At 36.7% G+C, this 15,666-nt stretch overlaps 1 protein-coding gene across 1 annotated transcript; it reads right to left on the bottom strand.

The window, feature by feature from the left end:
- Positions 1-9,937: 9,937 nt before the first annotated feature.
- Positions 9,938-14,781, bottom strand: LOC149829563 (putative L-gulonolactone oxidase 6). The gene is made up of 3 exons (XM_090015581.1): positions 14,057-14,781; positions 12,695-12,950; positions 9,938-10,891 (listed from the first exon to the last, which is right to left on the bottom strand). Exons 1-3 carry the CDS (start codon positions 14,723-14,725, stop codon positions 10,080-10,082), a joined length of 1,737 nt encoding a protein of 578 aa, XP_089871707.1. The 5' UTR covers positions 14,726-14,781; the 3' UTR covers positions 9,938-10,079.
- Between the last annotated feature and the right edge of the window lie 885 nt (positions 14,782-15,666).

Here is a 15,666-nt window from a genome sequence, read left to right as displayed (position 1 = left end):
TCTCCTGATAAGCACAAGAAAATTAATACTTAATTAATTCATTTGTTATTTATGTCTTAACACACTTAACCACTCACAAGGTCAATAGCCTTCAATTTGGGCACATGCATAACCACATTTTTGGGCGCACACATGTATAAGATCAATTAGGTGTTATTCAACAATTAACCTAGTTTCTGTCAGGTTCTCACTTATGCAATATATATGTATTTTAAATGTTCAAACATGCCAAAATAATATTTTTTTACACATGTAATAACTCAAACATAACATTAACAGGTAAGTCATCCCATGTTCATGTGTATCAATATCTATAACAGCATGTTGCATTATGACAAAAATTTAATGACATAACATCATATCCAATCATGCTCAACCATTATGTTAACATACAAATCTCATGTGCATAGCAGCATAATGCATATCATCATATGAAAAATATTCATAACATCTTAACATATGCATAAATCATGTGCATGCAAACCATTTTAATATTGAAACAGAAAATTATAGGATACAAATCAATACATTATCCCAAGTAAATGAGCAATCGTATAGCCTCATTAGGCCCACACACTGTACTTTAATACACTGTATGTTTATCTGGTCTAGCGCTGGTACCCATACATATCCAACTGGTCCATTTTCTGAATCATGATATATATGCAAACAAAAGTTTCAATTCAGAATTGCATAGATAGATTTATCAGTTAGTGTAAATTCTGTCACAACATTAATACAATAAATTTAAATATAAAATTTTTACTGTATATGTACAGATGTGTTAACTATCTAGAGGTGAAAACTTATGCCCAATCTCATTCTGAACTAAGGAGAAATAAATCAGTTAATAAATTCTCATGTGAAATAAATCTTTTATTGAAACTAGTTTTCTGTCTAGTTTGATTTTACCGAAGAATTATCAGTCAATAATTTTATAAAATGAAATAAATTCTATAAATTTTACTGTAGTTAGCTGGGTGTGTCTGAAACAATCTTCAAAAGAAATTAGGTCTAAACATCATTTGAACTAATAATTAAATTTATGCATTATAGTTTGTTCTTATTCTTAGAAAGATTGTGTTTCAGAAATTTGAGGTTCTAGAATCAATTTTCATGATTTTTATTTCACAAACCATGATGAAATTGTGCACAAGTTTTTTATTTTGTATTCTTTATTATATAAGCTAACACACATAAAAATATTGATCATAAAAATATAATAAATTGGGAGAAATAAAATCAACAAAAATGTACAACATTATAAACTTTTTGTACGAAAATTTTGTTCTAACTTACAGAGGTCGTATCTCTCAAATTTTTACCTTATACGAACCCAAATTTTTTTGAGATTACTCCAACATGTCTAGAACATCTCTCTAAAATTTAAGAATTTTTTAATTCACCATTTTAGAAAATCATGAATATCTTCTAGACTGGTCGTTAAAGAAATCACAAGACATAATGCATTTTTAACAAGCATATAATTAAATACATGTTATTCATTAAAAAAAACCATAAACATGCATTTCATGATTTTAATTCAATATGAACATATCATATATAAGAATATACTCATCCAAGCATGCTGAATTCATAGAGATCAAATTCATATTGCGAATCAAATGCAAGATCCTTGGTAATTGCATCAGAAAAACCGATTTTCTCAAAAAAGACATTTATGCACGAAAAATTAATTTTTATAATAAAGATATTGGATTTTAAAGCATTCATGTACATGTAATAACAAATACAACATAAACCCAAATCCTTACATGTTCATATATGAATGTCATGCTAAACCATAATTCAAACTAGGATGAGCTTTATGGAAGCTATCTCTTTTTGTTGCTCATTCTCATGTTTGTATTACAACAAAAACTAATGTACCTTCCTTCAAAGGATTAAGCCAACAAAGAATATCAAGATTACACTCTAGATCATTGAAATTCCAACTTGGTGAAGGCATTTCCACATAAGCATTGAGACAAGATTTATGGATTCATATAAGAAAGAGGATTCCACTCGTAATCACAAAACACATTCTTAAGGTAGTTTGAAAAATAGCAAGAATACTAAAGTATCTGCATAAAATCCACATTGGAAGTGGAAGTAGACCACAAGATACTTAGTAGACCTATATCTTTAAGTGCTAGGTATAAATACTTTACAATAGTCAATACACAGACCAATAGAATAACATTAGAGAGAGAATAACATTGTCCCTAAGAATGAGAGGATAAAACATGAACATAACCATTTTTTTTTATAAAAATAAAAATGGAATAGAACATGAAAGTATGCTATAAAACAAAAACTTTTCAGGGAAGTCAAGCCATCCTAATGATACTTTAAACTATCTTCCACAAATAAACACATGATAAACTCTAGTAGGCAATAATAGATTGAAAAGCCCAACCTCCAAACCCCAAAGCTCTTACACAAGGTGATTTTCAATATTGTTGTAAAAAAGTGTTAAGGCGTAGTGAAGCACTTTACCAAAATTAAAGTGAGGCATAAGCCTCAAAAATATACTTTTAAAAACTTAAAAATATCTAAAAATATAAATAAATAAAAAATACTTTATTCATGAAGCAACAACCAATATAAAATAGAAAATATCAAATACACACTAAAAATATGAGAATAACATGTAAAATAATAAAAGTAACATTAATTCAACGACTTAGTCTAAGTATCTAACAAATAAAATATGAACTTTCAATGAAAAATGAAGTAACAAAATTACTAACAATTAAATTCCTCAACATCGTATAATGTACATTAGCATTAACAACAACTAAAAGTTAATGTATTTGTCCAAGACTCCAAAATGAGTGCTACAATGTTCACAAGTGCAAATGAAGGACAAAAAAGAAATGCAATTTTTATATGAAAAACTACAAACTTACACATAAACAATCATATACATTCACTTGCATGTGCATCCGCCTATTAAAAAATTATTTTTAAATAATGACACAAACTAACCACAATCTTTACAAAAAACCAACACATACTCTGTCAATTCCATGTACATACATAATCACATGCAATCTTTGTGTAGACAAACTGACTCACTAGTTGCGTTGATATGCCTATAGTAACTAGTATTGAGCATATCTCAATGTTCGTTATATTTATTCCTTCAAACCACAAAAGATAAAAGCCATGTAAAAATCAACAACAAACATTGCATATTCAAAAAAATAAATCAATTTAAACATCCTCCCTCACATGCTTGGATAGAGGAGATATAATAGTTATAAGTGGACAACATTCTATAGGTCACTAACAAGTAACGAGATCAGTTGGAAAACACAATTTGTCAATGAATAACCCTAGATAAGTCCTTTAGAAACCCAAATTATAGTTTTTTTATTCAAGAAGATAAGGAGGGAAGAAGAAGAAGAATATGGAAAAAAGAACAAGAAGAAGATCAGAAAAAGAAAAGGAAGGGGGTGGAAAGAAGAAGATGAAAAACAAAAGAAGAAAAGCAAGGGGGAAGGAAGAAGAAAAATAGAAGAAGATGAAGAAGATCGGAAGAAAAAGAAGAAAAACTAAAGAAGAAAAGGAAGGCAGGGGAAAGATGATGGAAAAAAGAACAAGAATAGAAGAACAAAAGAAGAGACGAAGAATGAGAGAGAGAGAGAGAAAATGAAGTGACGAAGAATAAGCGAGAGAGAGAGAGAGAGAGAGAGAGAGAGAGAGAGAGAGAATGAAGTGATGAAGAATGGGGGAGAGAGAAAAAAAAATGAAGTGACGAAGAATGGAGGAGAGAGAGAAAAAAAATGAAGTGACGAAGAATGGGGGAGAGAGAGAGAGGTGCTCGAGCAGTATGGAGCCTAATATAAGTTCCTAATTTTTGCGAAATATTTTGGAGGGTAGTTTTATAATTTTACCTCAATAGGTTGCGCAAGACTCCTTGTATTTAAAGAGAGTAACATGTGCATATCTCAATCTAAATAAAAGATCTTAGTGCGACCGTGAACATAGGTAACTCTTGCCAATCTGCGTAAAATCTTTGTTTTTCGTATGATTGATTTTTTTTCTCTTCCTCCCCTTTTTTTTGTTTCTTCAATCTACCAATAGGTTGTTGAGTTGTTCCCTAACAAAGAGTGCAAACTTGGAGAGCTTTTGCCTTCTTTTTCTTTCTTTCGGCAGAGAGAAAGAGAGAGACGAGGGGGAGTGCCCTAAACCATCAAGCCTCCCGTATTCATTTATTTTTTTTTAACATGATGAATGAGGGTTTTGACCCAAATAACCAATTATGCTATAACAATGTGCCTCAAGGCATAAAGGCCCTCACTTGGAGGCAAAGCGTGCTTTTCACAGCATTGGTCACTACACAAAGAATCAGTAATTTAGGAACAGAGTCATCCTTTCAGGAATAAGAAGCAACCACACTTCTCACGGGCCAGAAATTTATTGGATTTGTATTGATTCAGGTGGGTAGGACCAAATTCGATCTTAAATAGCCTAATTCATGTTAAATTAGGGTTCAATTCCAGTACTATTGTTACAACACGATTCAAATTAAAGCCATGTATGGATGCATTAGGCCTCAAGTGACACAAGTTCTCACAATCCTTTTGCCTCATCCAACTTTTCCCTGGTAGTGTAGTACGTGATACAACTCATCAGAATAAACAAAAACTATGTTTGAGCATCCATTGATAGACAATTCTGTTTCATTTTTTTCTTGTAATTAAAGATATATTCCATTTCTGCAGAAGAACTTGAACCAAGTGATCAGTCTTTGAACTCGCAAACTACAGGATAATTTGCAATCTGTTCTTTCCATTTTCTGAAGAAGAATTGAAGTGTCTACATCTAGAATCTCACCGAACTTTCAATGAAATTCAACTTCTAGGAATAATGCGTACTCAAAATGCCTTCAGCTACTGAAATATATTTCAAGGCTAAACTTGATTTAGACTTAAAATTGGTATATATCCAATCATACATTAATAAAATTGGTAGGAAAGCCGTCACACAAGCCAAGTGGGACTGATTTTTTTAGACTCCAAGCATCTACTGTGATGAGTGTCCATAGAACCACCTCCAGGTAACATCTTAAGTGTTTAAATTCTCAAGAAATTTTTTCACCACCAGTGTTAATTTTTTGGAAGTAATTGCAGTTTGTTTGGTCATATTTCACTAATAAATTGGCATGAAACATGAACAGGTAGTGACGTAAATTGTACCAATATCTACTTCACATTCAAGCAAATTATGATCATTGCTGATCTTCAGCAGCATTCCACACTCGGTGCTCCAGGTATCCATTCATGTATTTATACATGATACAATACATTAAATTCAGCCATCAGATGGTGGAGAAACAGGAACATGCATACCAAAAGATAATGATTTTGTGATGGCCTGTTATAAATTAAAGTAGTGCCAGGATTAAAGTTTTACTTGCAGTATGTATAGAACACACTATTTGTAACTTTCATCTGTAATAGAGAAACAAGATTCATGACGTGATTGTTAATTATATGAGACTTTAGATTTTCCCAAAGCTTATTGATTTGGCTTTCGCTCAATAAATGTTCTTCAGATCTCTCTCTCTATCTCTATGTGTGTGTTTCCTCTTTTTTGTCCAGTGGACCAGTTTGGTATTAACATAGTGCATCAAAGTGTTAAGGTGTTTGTCAGATAATTAAAACAAACTCTAAGATTGTAATGCTTAGCTAACTTATAGACCCTTTCTGAGCGAAAATTCTGTCATCTTTATCAACTGTCAACTGTTCATATATAATTGCAAAGACCTTTCATTCCGCAATTGCTCCTTGTTCTTAGGGCTTGTCCAGGATTGGATGAAATGAACAAACAAAATGTACAGAACATAAGTTCTGTCTATTCTGTAACAATTGTACCAAGTCCAATGTTTCTTTCGATTGTACAAGATGTTGTACTCCTTGTGTCCAACATTTGTTTTACGCTGTGTGCAGACAATATGAACACATGGATAATGGGTCAAATAACTTTATTTTGGATCGTATGTCTCAATCCTGACTATATGAGTGTTGTAACATTTTTATTATGGATTTTAGCCTCGAATATGGATCTTGAATTGGATTTAGAAACTAAAAACTGTTTATCATTTGAGAAAAAATAAGAATGATTACAATTTAAACCCTAACCAAAGAAAATAAAAAAATCCCTAATCAAATACAAGAAAAGCTCTAATCAAATTATAAAATCTTAAAATACAATAAAATAAATCATAAATAAACCAAAAAAACCCAAACCATAAGAAAAAACCATAAAATTAAATAAAAAAACCCCTAATTCAAACCCTAACCAAGGAAAATGAAAAATCCATAATCAAATAAATCAAATTAACTACATAAAGCCTTAATTAAAAAAAAACTGATTCAAAACTCTAATCATAAAAAATGAAATACAAACTCAAATCAAATTAAATAAAACCTTAATCAAATTAACTATAAAAAGCCCTAATTAAAATTTTTTGATTAAAAAAATCTAATCAATAAAAAAACCCCTAGGGAGAGACATAGAGAGAGTGGAACGAAGAAGAAGGGAAAAAATGAATAAAAGGTAGAGAGAGAAACAAAATAATGAGAAAAAGAGGGTCAAATGTACAACCCCTCCTCTGTGTTTTTTTTTCAACATCGCCCTCGTGTTCTCATTCTCGCCGTAACAAGGGGTGGAGCAAAAATTACAAACAAATAAGGATGCAATGAACGCGTTCTGTGCATCCACCGCAATCCGTGTGTCCGCCGCATCCAAGGTTTGTTTCATCACCTTGATCCTAGTGTGATTTCATCTGAAATCACGCAGAGACAAGGGATCAAATAATTAAGCCCTTAGGGTATGTTTGATGGTTTGTCCAGGATTGGATGAAATCAACAAAAAAGATGACACAGTACACTTGTTTTGTTCGTTCTGTAACAACTGTATCAAGTCCAACGTTTGTTTAGACCGTACTCAGATGTTGTTTTCTAAATTTCCATTGTTCGATGATGATGTGCAAATAACTTGGACAATCATGGATAATGGGTCAGATTGCTTTGTTTTGGAACTTAAAACCCAATTTGTCTACCATTTTACATGTTTTAATAAGTTTATTATAGATTTTTGGCCTAGATATAGATCCAATTATGAAAGTACGTCTAAAATCATAGATTTTTGCCGCTAATATGAATCTCGAATTGGATCTAAATACCAAAACATACAAAAACATATGTAAAACAACTATGCAACAAACTTTTTGATATACCGACATTATAATTGGTATCAGATATAGATCCACAAACGTATGTCTAAAATCATGGATTTAAGTCATCAAATATGGATCTCGAATAGGATTCAAATACCAAAACATAAAAAAACATATGTAAAACAAATACGCAATAATTCTATTCTTTCAAAAATCAACCTGTGTATAAATATAATCATCCAATTCATTCAAAAATTAACTTGCTCATAAATATATTCATTTTATCTATTAAAAAATTAATATGTTCATACATACATTCATTCCATTCTGCCCAACAATCAACCTTCTCATAAATACATTCATTAAAAAATCAATCTATTCATAAATATATTCATTCCATTAATTCAAAACTAAACCAGTGTTCCCATACATACATTCATTTAATTCATTCAAACATCAACATGATCATAAAACATATTCATCCTTCCTACAAGTTTTCTTTGTTGGTTGCGCGACATATAATCAGTTAGTATTTTGACTTTCCTATGGCTAGCTTTAAGGTCTGACAGCTCTTCCTTCTCAGCAACTGAAGCTTCTCCATTTTGAGGGGACAGTGGTGCCGCTAATCTTGGAACAGTATTAGAAGATTCTTGAGCATTCCTCAATTCCAATAAGCTAAGAGAAAACTGAACCATGTAAACAAAAGAAAACATAATAAGCCAAAGGACTAGACCTAGACTCATAAATCAGCTCGCAAATGCATCAAACCATGAGACGCACATGTATATGTGCAGGATGATCTTTCTCACAACAAAAGTCTCCCTGTTCGTTTGTTTTTCTTTGGGGTGTATAGATATAGTAAAATTTCATTAGATGGAAAGGATAGAAATAAAACACATTCATACGAGTGAGGAAGTAAATGACACTAACAGTCAATGTTGGCTGAGGTTGGGCAGCACTGCCAGACAAAGAAATAGGAATAGTTGATTCAACTTCCTTCTGTTCCGCTGTGGATGCAAAGTTTGCCAAGTTCACTGTTTCAATCCCAATAACAGCCATCTTGTTTTTTGCTCCTTGGTTTGAGACCTACATCATAATGTCATGAGATGAGCTAACGAGATTTTAGTTTTCTCCATATGGAAAACAAAGCTTTCGAGAAAAATATGTATTGCAGAGAGACAGCTCAAAAAGAAAGTCACACCCTATAGACCTATTCCCAGAAAGCCACAGAAAGTAATCTTAAAGTCTGTGCAGCAAGCCTGCAGAATATAAAGGCAAAGTAATAACAATATCAAGTATAACTCCGTATATGATGCATCAAAAGATTAAGTATTGTCTCTGTAAGGCAGTACTAGTAAGCTGCAATACATTCCATCCTAAAAATGAAAAATCAATTCAAGCAACTCAAACTGTGATGATCTAATGTACAAGTCCTATCCTAGCCTTTTGACGAAATCTCCCTAAAAGGATAACATTTAATTCTTATCCAGCATTCCAAGTGTGGCTTCCTGCAGAAGAGGCCCTTGGTAGAAGCTCAAAATCCTTCAAGAAGCGTTCTACCAAGAAATCCTAAACTAGGCAATCAATCCTCCATCAAGAAAGGAATCCAGCTTCAACTGTAAAATCTTAACATAGTCATAAAAGTGAATATCACCAAAGCTCAAAAGGTTCACTCATCCGAAAAGCCAAGTGTGCCTATTGTGTTAGCCTCAATTACCATAAAATCGTCATAGGGGGTAATGACAACATGCACAAGTTGGATTTTGGAAGGATCATTCCTCTATTGAAAAAAAAGAAGCTGGATGTATGATGTTCAAGATATTATTGAAAACACGTTGTATAAATTGGATTTGTTTTCCCTTGACCGAAACAAATAAATGCCGCTCCTGTGTGCAGGGACATTATACAAAACCTGTATGAAAGAAACCTAATTGATGGATAAACCAATGAAGTCCAAACAAGTTTGTCCATGATTTCTCACAACGCATGTTATCAAACACCCAAAAACACCAACATTTGCTTCAAAAATAAAAGGATAAAGGAATTGGTAGTCCTCATACCAACACCCTAGCTATACCCACAAAATCCCAATTCATCAAATTCACAAATCCAATACAAAATCTAAAAAAAACATCCAAATATATATCAAAAGAAGGAAAAAAAAAAGAGAAACAGAAAGGTCGTCTATTTTTTTCCCTGCAGGAGCAAATGATAAATATAGTATATTGAAACACCATAATCCTTTAATCCACAACAAACCGATTCTCAATCTCTATCTAAAACCATCTAAAAAAACTATCATATTTCATAATACCTTCCCATAAGAAGCAACTAAAACCCATCTTAAAACACTATCTAAAACCGATCTCATTCTAGTTCTGAAATTCAAGAAAAAAAATCATAGGAAAACCAAGAGAAACAACATTCATGAATTTCACATAGCAACAATGTGTATGGCGTAAGTTAAAATAATAAAAGCAATGGGCAATCGAGGTCCAAAGCCAGAGAAAACCCTATATTTCAGCCAAGCTAGAGAGGAAAAACTATTGGTTCCATTGTTTCTTTCAAAAGATTCAAGTCAAAACAATCACACTAACAAAACTGTGAATCCAAAAGCTACAAGCTAAAATTAGGCATGAAATACTAGACATCCAAAGAAAGATGCAGTTTTGGAAAACTAAACAAAAAACTCACAAGAATTTAGCAATCGGAGCATCGTAAGAGGGAACATAGAGTTGAGTTGAGTTGCTTCAGTGGCTTTGTATTATTTTAGAAAAAGAGAATTACATAGAATGATACTGAACTACGGATTTAATACCATTGGTCCACCCCTAACCACAGATCCAACAAGTATTTATCACAATACACCCAACAAATCCTGTCTTATTCAGGAGAGCTTTGTGCACACTCTTGCATCTTTATAAACCTTTCCAGTGCGACAAAAGTATCCTTTCTTTGGTGCACAATGCACATCCTCTGAGCATATGCACAACCCTTCCAGCGCGCACCCTTCCCTGACAATGGTAACATTTCCTTGAATGCCGAAAAGTTGATCCGTCCATTCACTAGAGAACAAGCCCAAGGGATCATAACCATCTTTGACCTTCAAAAATTCTCCACGCCCAGAGTATTTTTTCATTACACCATCAAATGCAATGTTCCTGTTCTTTCCCCAGTGCGGGAGCCCACCATATTTGAATAATGCCATCTGCTCTATCTCCTCAAGCTTGTCCTCGTGTAGCCTAGGAGCCATGGGGTCCTTGGCCCTGTAGTAAGTAATGTCAAAATCGATCCCATCCTCTTGCTTGCCCAAGTAAGCACTGGAGGCCTTAACGTAGCGCATTAGTATTCCATTGTAGAGCTCAACACCACATAGAGACTTGGGGTCCAAGTCTCTAAGTTTCTTTATATCAGAAATAAATTCCCCAACCTTGGATAAACCAATACTGATTGTGGTTTGGTGAAAAAATTCGCCATGAATTCTTGGATCCCAAGCACATGCCGAGAGAAGGCCGTCGTTGGGGCTGTCAAGGCAGGTACCAGAGGCTTGGAGGCGATTATGGTATCCAACCACAGGGTAGCCGGTGAAGAACAGTCCGTTGTTGGTCAAGCCATAAGCACCAGTCAGCAGAGTTGATGTCAATAGCTTAGATGAGATGCACTTGCCATTCGAATCTTGTGTGGCCTCTGATGCTTCCTCTACAATGGACATGCATGGTCACGATGAGAAATTAGGTTGCTGCACTGAACCTATCAAAATTGAACAACTTTCCATGATAAGTGGGGGACGCGGCATGGTGCAGTGATCAGGCCGAGTGCCTAACAAGGTACTCAGACCCCAAAACATGTCTCCCATGCTGCGCGAGCCACAGAGGTCCACAAAGGTTGTTAGCGATTTTTTATTTTTTATTTTTAACGAGTCATTGAAGATATCAGCAATTTTGGAAATCATTAAGCATAACAACAATTTTCTCTTGGGGGCATACCTGCATTTAACAGGTCATGCCTTCCATTCTCACTATAAAGTAAACCCTTTTGAAAAAAATAATAATTTTCTCTTGAAAATTGCTAAATAAAACAGCTATTTAAAAAAATAAACACAGTGGTTTTCTCCCCCAAAATCCCTAAACACATTGCTACTATGTTCAATGACTGTAAAACAGATTGCTAGCATCATCTATTGTGCGAAACCTGTGGAGGGGAGGGGTTAGGTGATCGGGCCGAGTATGTGGCCCAAGTAATATGTAAAATATTCAAGCCCGATCACTGGATCTGCCCTGTGCGAAGGACGTGTTACATTTTGAAGGCCAAGTATCTTTATAAGTGCTGAGGTCGGATCACCTGGCCTGCAATGCATTGGGTTCGTGTATGTGGTGAAAAGGTGAGGTAAGGACAACTATAATAAATGAGGTATTCATATTGAATAACACAGGTTTTTTTTATGCCATGCCCTCTCATTGTCCATCATGGAAGCCATTTGCCTCTTACCAGTGTGGATCATGTCCAAGGAACGTCCTCCATCACCTTACATCCTTAAGATGTATTGCATCCAAGTGGAAGAGTCCCACAAGTTTTTTTTTTCAATGGGCAAGCTGATGAAAAGAAAGATCAGGTGCAATATGATTGCACAAAAAATTGTACATTAAACACCTGATCACCCTCCATCTTGGGATAGGGCCTGTCAGGTGTGGGGCCCAAGACCTGATGGAGGGCAAGGTGCTCAATGCACAATTTTTGTGCAATTATATTACACTCAAGCTGGGGATAGGCAGACCCCTACCAGTTATACTACCATACCATTGAGTTTTGAACAGAAACGTCTCCTACCAGACAAGCGGAGCCCCCGGTTGGTTGGTCCCACAAAGTTCTGCAATGCCATTCATTGTTTAAATGAGCGGCATGAAGGGCTGAAAATGGACGGTCATAAACACTTCAATATATCAAAGTGTTTTGGAGACTGTGGGTGTCGTTCATCTCAAGGATGAATGGTGTGGGGAGCCTTGGACAGTCCTTGGACCTAATCCGCACTCCTTACCACAGGAATCCCAAAAAGCCAAGGTTGTTTGTTGGTCATGTCAAGTGTGTGAGTTCTGGATTCTGCGGCCAAGCCAAAAGGGCATGTAGGGGTGCAAACGGATCAGATACAGATACAGGTCGGATCTTGACTGATCCTGTTACAGTCTGAATTTTATGTAGTAGATCTGGATATGAGTCCAGATCCAAATAAGATCTGATGATGTAGGGTTGAATTCGTACATGAAATGCATAGGGTAATACCGGCTCTATTAACAAAAGACAAAAAATCAAGATTTTCACATGTAAAATGTACAAATTCGTTCCAAATATGCTCATATTAAGATCTTAGACCTAAGTGATTGCGCATATTAATCTGGATCTCGATACAGAATGAACCGAACCTTTTAGAGGCCTCCTTGTACGATTTAATTCTTATGAAAATTGAGATTCAGCTGCATACTCTCTCTCTCTCTCTCTCTCTCTCACCTGCTATTCTTGTGAGACCCACTGCTACAGTTGGTGTAGAGCGGAAGGGTATGAAATCCATGAGGCCGTTCCCTGAAGCGTTTGAGGAAACACGATCATCAACCCTGTAAATAGCCTTCTGTTGGGCTGGAAACCACGTTATGTCAGCAAATTCGTGCTGTCCTCCGAAGGCCACCGCCATGCTCTCTAAATCTGAGTCGCCTTTCACCACATTTGTGACAGACCTTTTGAAGAGTGGCTCCAACCTCAGGGTCACCTAATAATCATGTGTAAGTATAAGCTATATTCAAGAGCAAACAAAACATGCCTAGCCTCATACTCTTCGTTCAAGATCATGGTTCACATGTTTGTATGGATCAACCATATGGCCTTGCGTACTACACAATTAATAGCGCAAAATTCGCTGTGCCCATGCTCAATGGGGCATAATAGCATAATAATTCAAGAACTTTTTTCAATGAAATTTGATTCCTTGCCTGCAGCGTGTATATATATATCGAATGTAAGAGACATTAAAAGAATGTATCTTGCGAATCTGATTAGGGGTCCCGATTTGGTATAAGTGATGATAAGCGTAGAGTGGTGATTAGATACTTGTGCTTGCTACCTTATTTGATATTCAACATAGGTATCCTAAAGAATGTAAAAAGTTGGCAGCCCATATTGTTCAACGTAATTATGAAAAGGACTTGTTTGCAATGCATCGACCTCATTCAGTCATGACATGTCATGTCATGGGAATTTTGCAGAAGTATGCACAAATCATATTTTGATCAAAAGGATATGAAAATCTTAGGTATGTTTTGAAATATGGGATCGTGCTTGTGTTTTATAGCCAACTACTATGTTTCTTCAGACATGGGACTGTGTTGTGTTTTATAGCTAAGTACTAACTATGTTTCTTCATGGGACTGATTTTGTTAGATGCAATTTGTGTGTTCGAAAAAGTGTAGCAATCAGCCCTTCACATATGATATAAACTAGAATAGCAGTGGATATAGTAATTGATTGCATAACTACTTTCTCTTTTCCTGAGTTGGTTGTTGGTTTGTTTGTTTGTTTGAAAAGCCAAGCTGTTGTCACGTTCAATGCATTGAAAGTTTTGCCCCGATATAGTTTCACTTTTTCTGTTAACAGCAAACGACATTTTGAACAGTTGCCATTATGAGATTTTGTAGACGTGATATTTGAGTGCTCTCTTGATCAGTATATCACTACTTTCTATCTGTTTGAGAAGTATAGGAAAAAAAGAAGAAGTAAAAAGGATGCCGTTAGGCATAAGAAAAGAACACCATAAAATGACCAAAAGAAAAAGGCAAACGATTGTTTCAAGTGTGAAACAGAGCTGAAGAAGCAGCGCACCTGAGAGACGACTCCAAGCACTCCCAAGGAGACTTTGACAGCATTCAACTGAGCATCATTGGTCGTGAGAGACCGAACCACCGCATAGCCATCACTGGGCGAGGCAGGGGTCACCACCCTCATACCCACAACGTAGTCGTGCACGGCAGTGCCCTTTCCCCACAGGGAGCTTCCATGTGCTCCCGTTCCGAGCAGCCCGCCGATGGTGAGTCCCCACCAGTAGGGCGCGTAAGGCAATGCCAGCCCTGCATTGGCCGCGTTGTTTATCACATCCCTCAGCGTCGCGCCACTCTCAACCGTAATCGTCATGGTTGACGCATCCACATCGATGGTGCGGTTGAGAAGGTTGGTGCTCACGATGAGGCCTGCAGTTCCCCCCGGGCACACCAACTTGGGGATGCTGTGGGAGTAGCGAGTCACCACCTTCATCTTCTGCTTCTTCATGGTGGCCCTCGCCACCACAGCTAGCAGCTCCTGTTCTGAAGCAGGGTAGGCCACCTCCGACGCCGAGCAGGTCGACCTGTCTGGAAAAATACCGTAGGCATTCGTCACGGTACAGCTCGTGGAACCCCCCACCGAACACTTCACCACGCGGCCGGGTGGGCTGCAACTGGCCCTGGATAATGCAAGCGCTACGACCATGAGGAGTTGCAGAAGCAAGGTTGCCATTGGACTCAATGTTATTGGTCGGATAGAAGAATGGTAGGCTTTACTTTGCAGGATGGTTGTCTAAAGCACTGAAAGCAGGTGCATTTAAAAGGAAAGCCACTTGATTGGGACATTTTTATTGACTTGCAGGTTGCTTAATCTTTAATCGCTTCATTGCGAAGGAGGAGTGATCAGCATGGGCCACCCCGTAATTTAAAGGAAGGAGATGAGGCTAGGCTTGAGTGACAGATATGCTGACGTGACAAAACGCGTCTTCCTCTTTGGATTTGGTGGTAAATGACGTCGAATTACTGTCTGAAGGCCGTGAAGGCCAGAGGTTTGTACTGAGATGACTCCATTTGATGGGTATTACATAATAGAATTTTAGGGGAGAGTGCAATCACGTGAATAGAATATGAAAGTCCTGTTGAACGGATAATGTGTTACTCATTGTGTTTGGTGAAGCACATGGTTTTGAAATATGCACCCACCGTCGTTATTATAGTGGCATACACACTTGGAGTGGAAGCAGGGGTGGCAAAATCTGACACTACCCACCAACCCGCTTCTTAGCTGGGCTTGGGTTTGGTTTAACCGGTTTCGTGTCGTAAACGGGTCAACCCACCTAACCCGTTTTTTAAACGGGTCGGGTTCGTGTTAGGGGTATGCCAACCCGCCAACCCGTTTAATAAACAGGTTAGATGGGTGAGTCAACCGGTTTACCCCTGAACCTGACCTGCCAACCCGTTTACCCGACCCGACCCGTTCGCCAAACCGTTTACCCGAACCCACCCGCTGATCCGCCAACCCGTTTACCCGACCCGACCCGTTTATTAAACGGGTTAACCATGTCGTGTCGAGTTACCTGTTTAATAAACGGGTCGGGTTTGTGTTGAGGTATGCTGACCCGCCAACCCGACACGATTGCCACCCCTAAGTGGAAGTCAGTCTAGGCAGAATTG

This window comes from Nuphar pumila, chromosome 8, assembly GCF_984573655.1.
Source record: "Nuphar pumila chromosome 8, dmNupPumi1.hap1.1, whole genome shotgun sequence".
Taxonomy (NCBI): domain Eukaryota; kingdom Viridiplantae; phylum Streptophyta; class Magnoliopsida; order Nymphaeales; family Nymphaeaceae; genus Nuphar; species Nuphar pumila.
Note: the sequence above shows the minus strand (reverse complement) of the source record. Positions and strands in the feature narration are given on the sequence as shown.

Excerpts from the sequence above, each read along its gene's own strand:
- LOC149829563 (XM_090015581.1), bottom strand. The coding sequence starts at position 14,725 with ATGGCAACCTTGCTTCTGCAACTCCTCATGGTCGTAGCGCTTGCATTA. Across the intron at positions 12,951-14,056 it reads TGCTTGGAGTCGTCTCTCAG|GTGACCCTGAGGTTGGAGCC; the intron begins GTGCGCTGCTTC and ends CATGATTATTAG. Across the intron at positions 10,892-12,694 it reads GGGTCTCACAAGAATAGCAG|AGGAAGCATCAGAGGCCACA; the intron begins GTGAGAGAGAGA and ends TGTCCATTGTAG.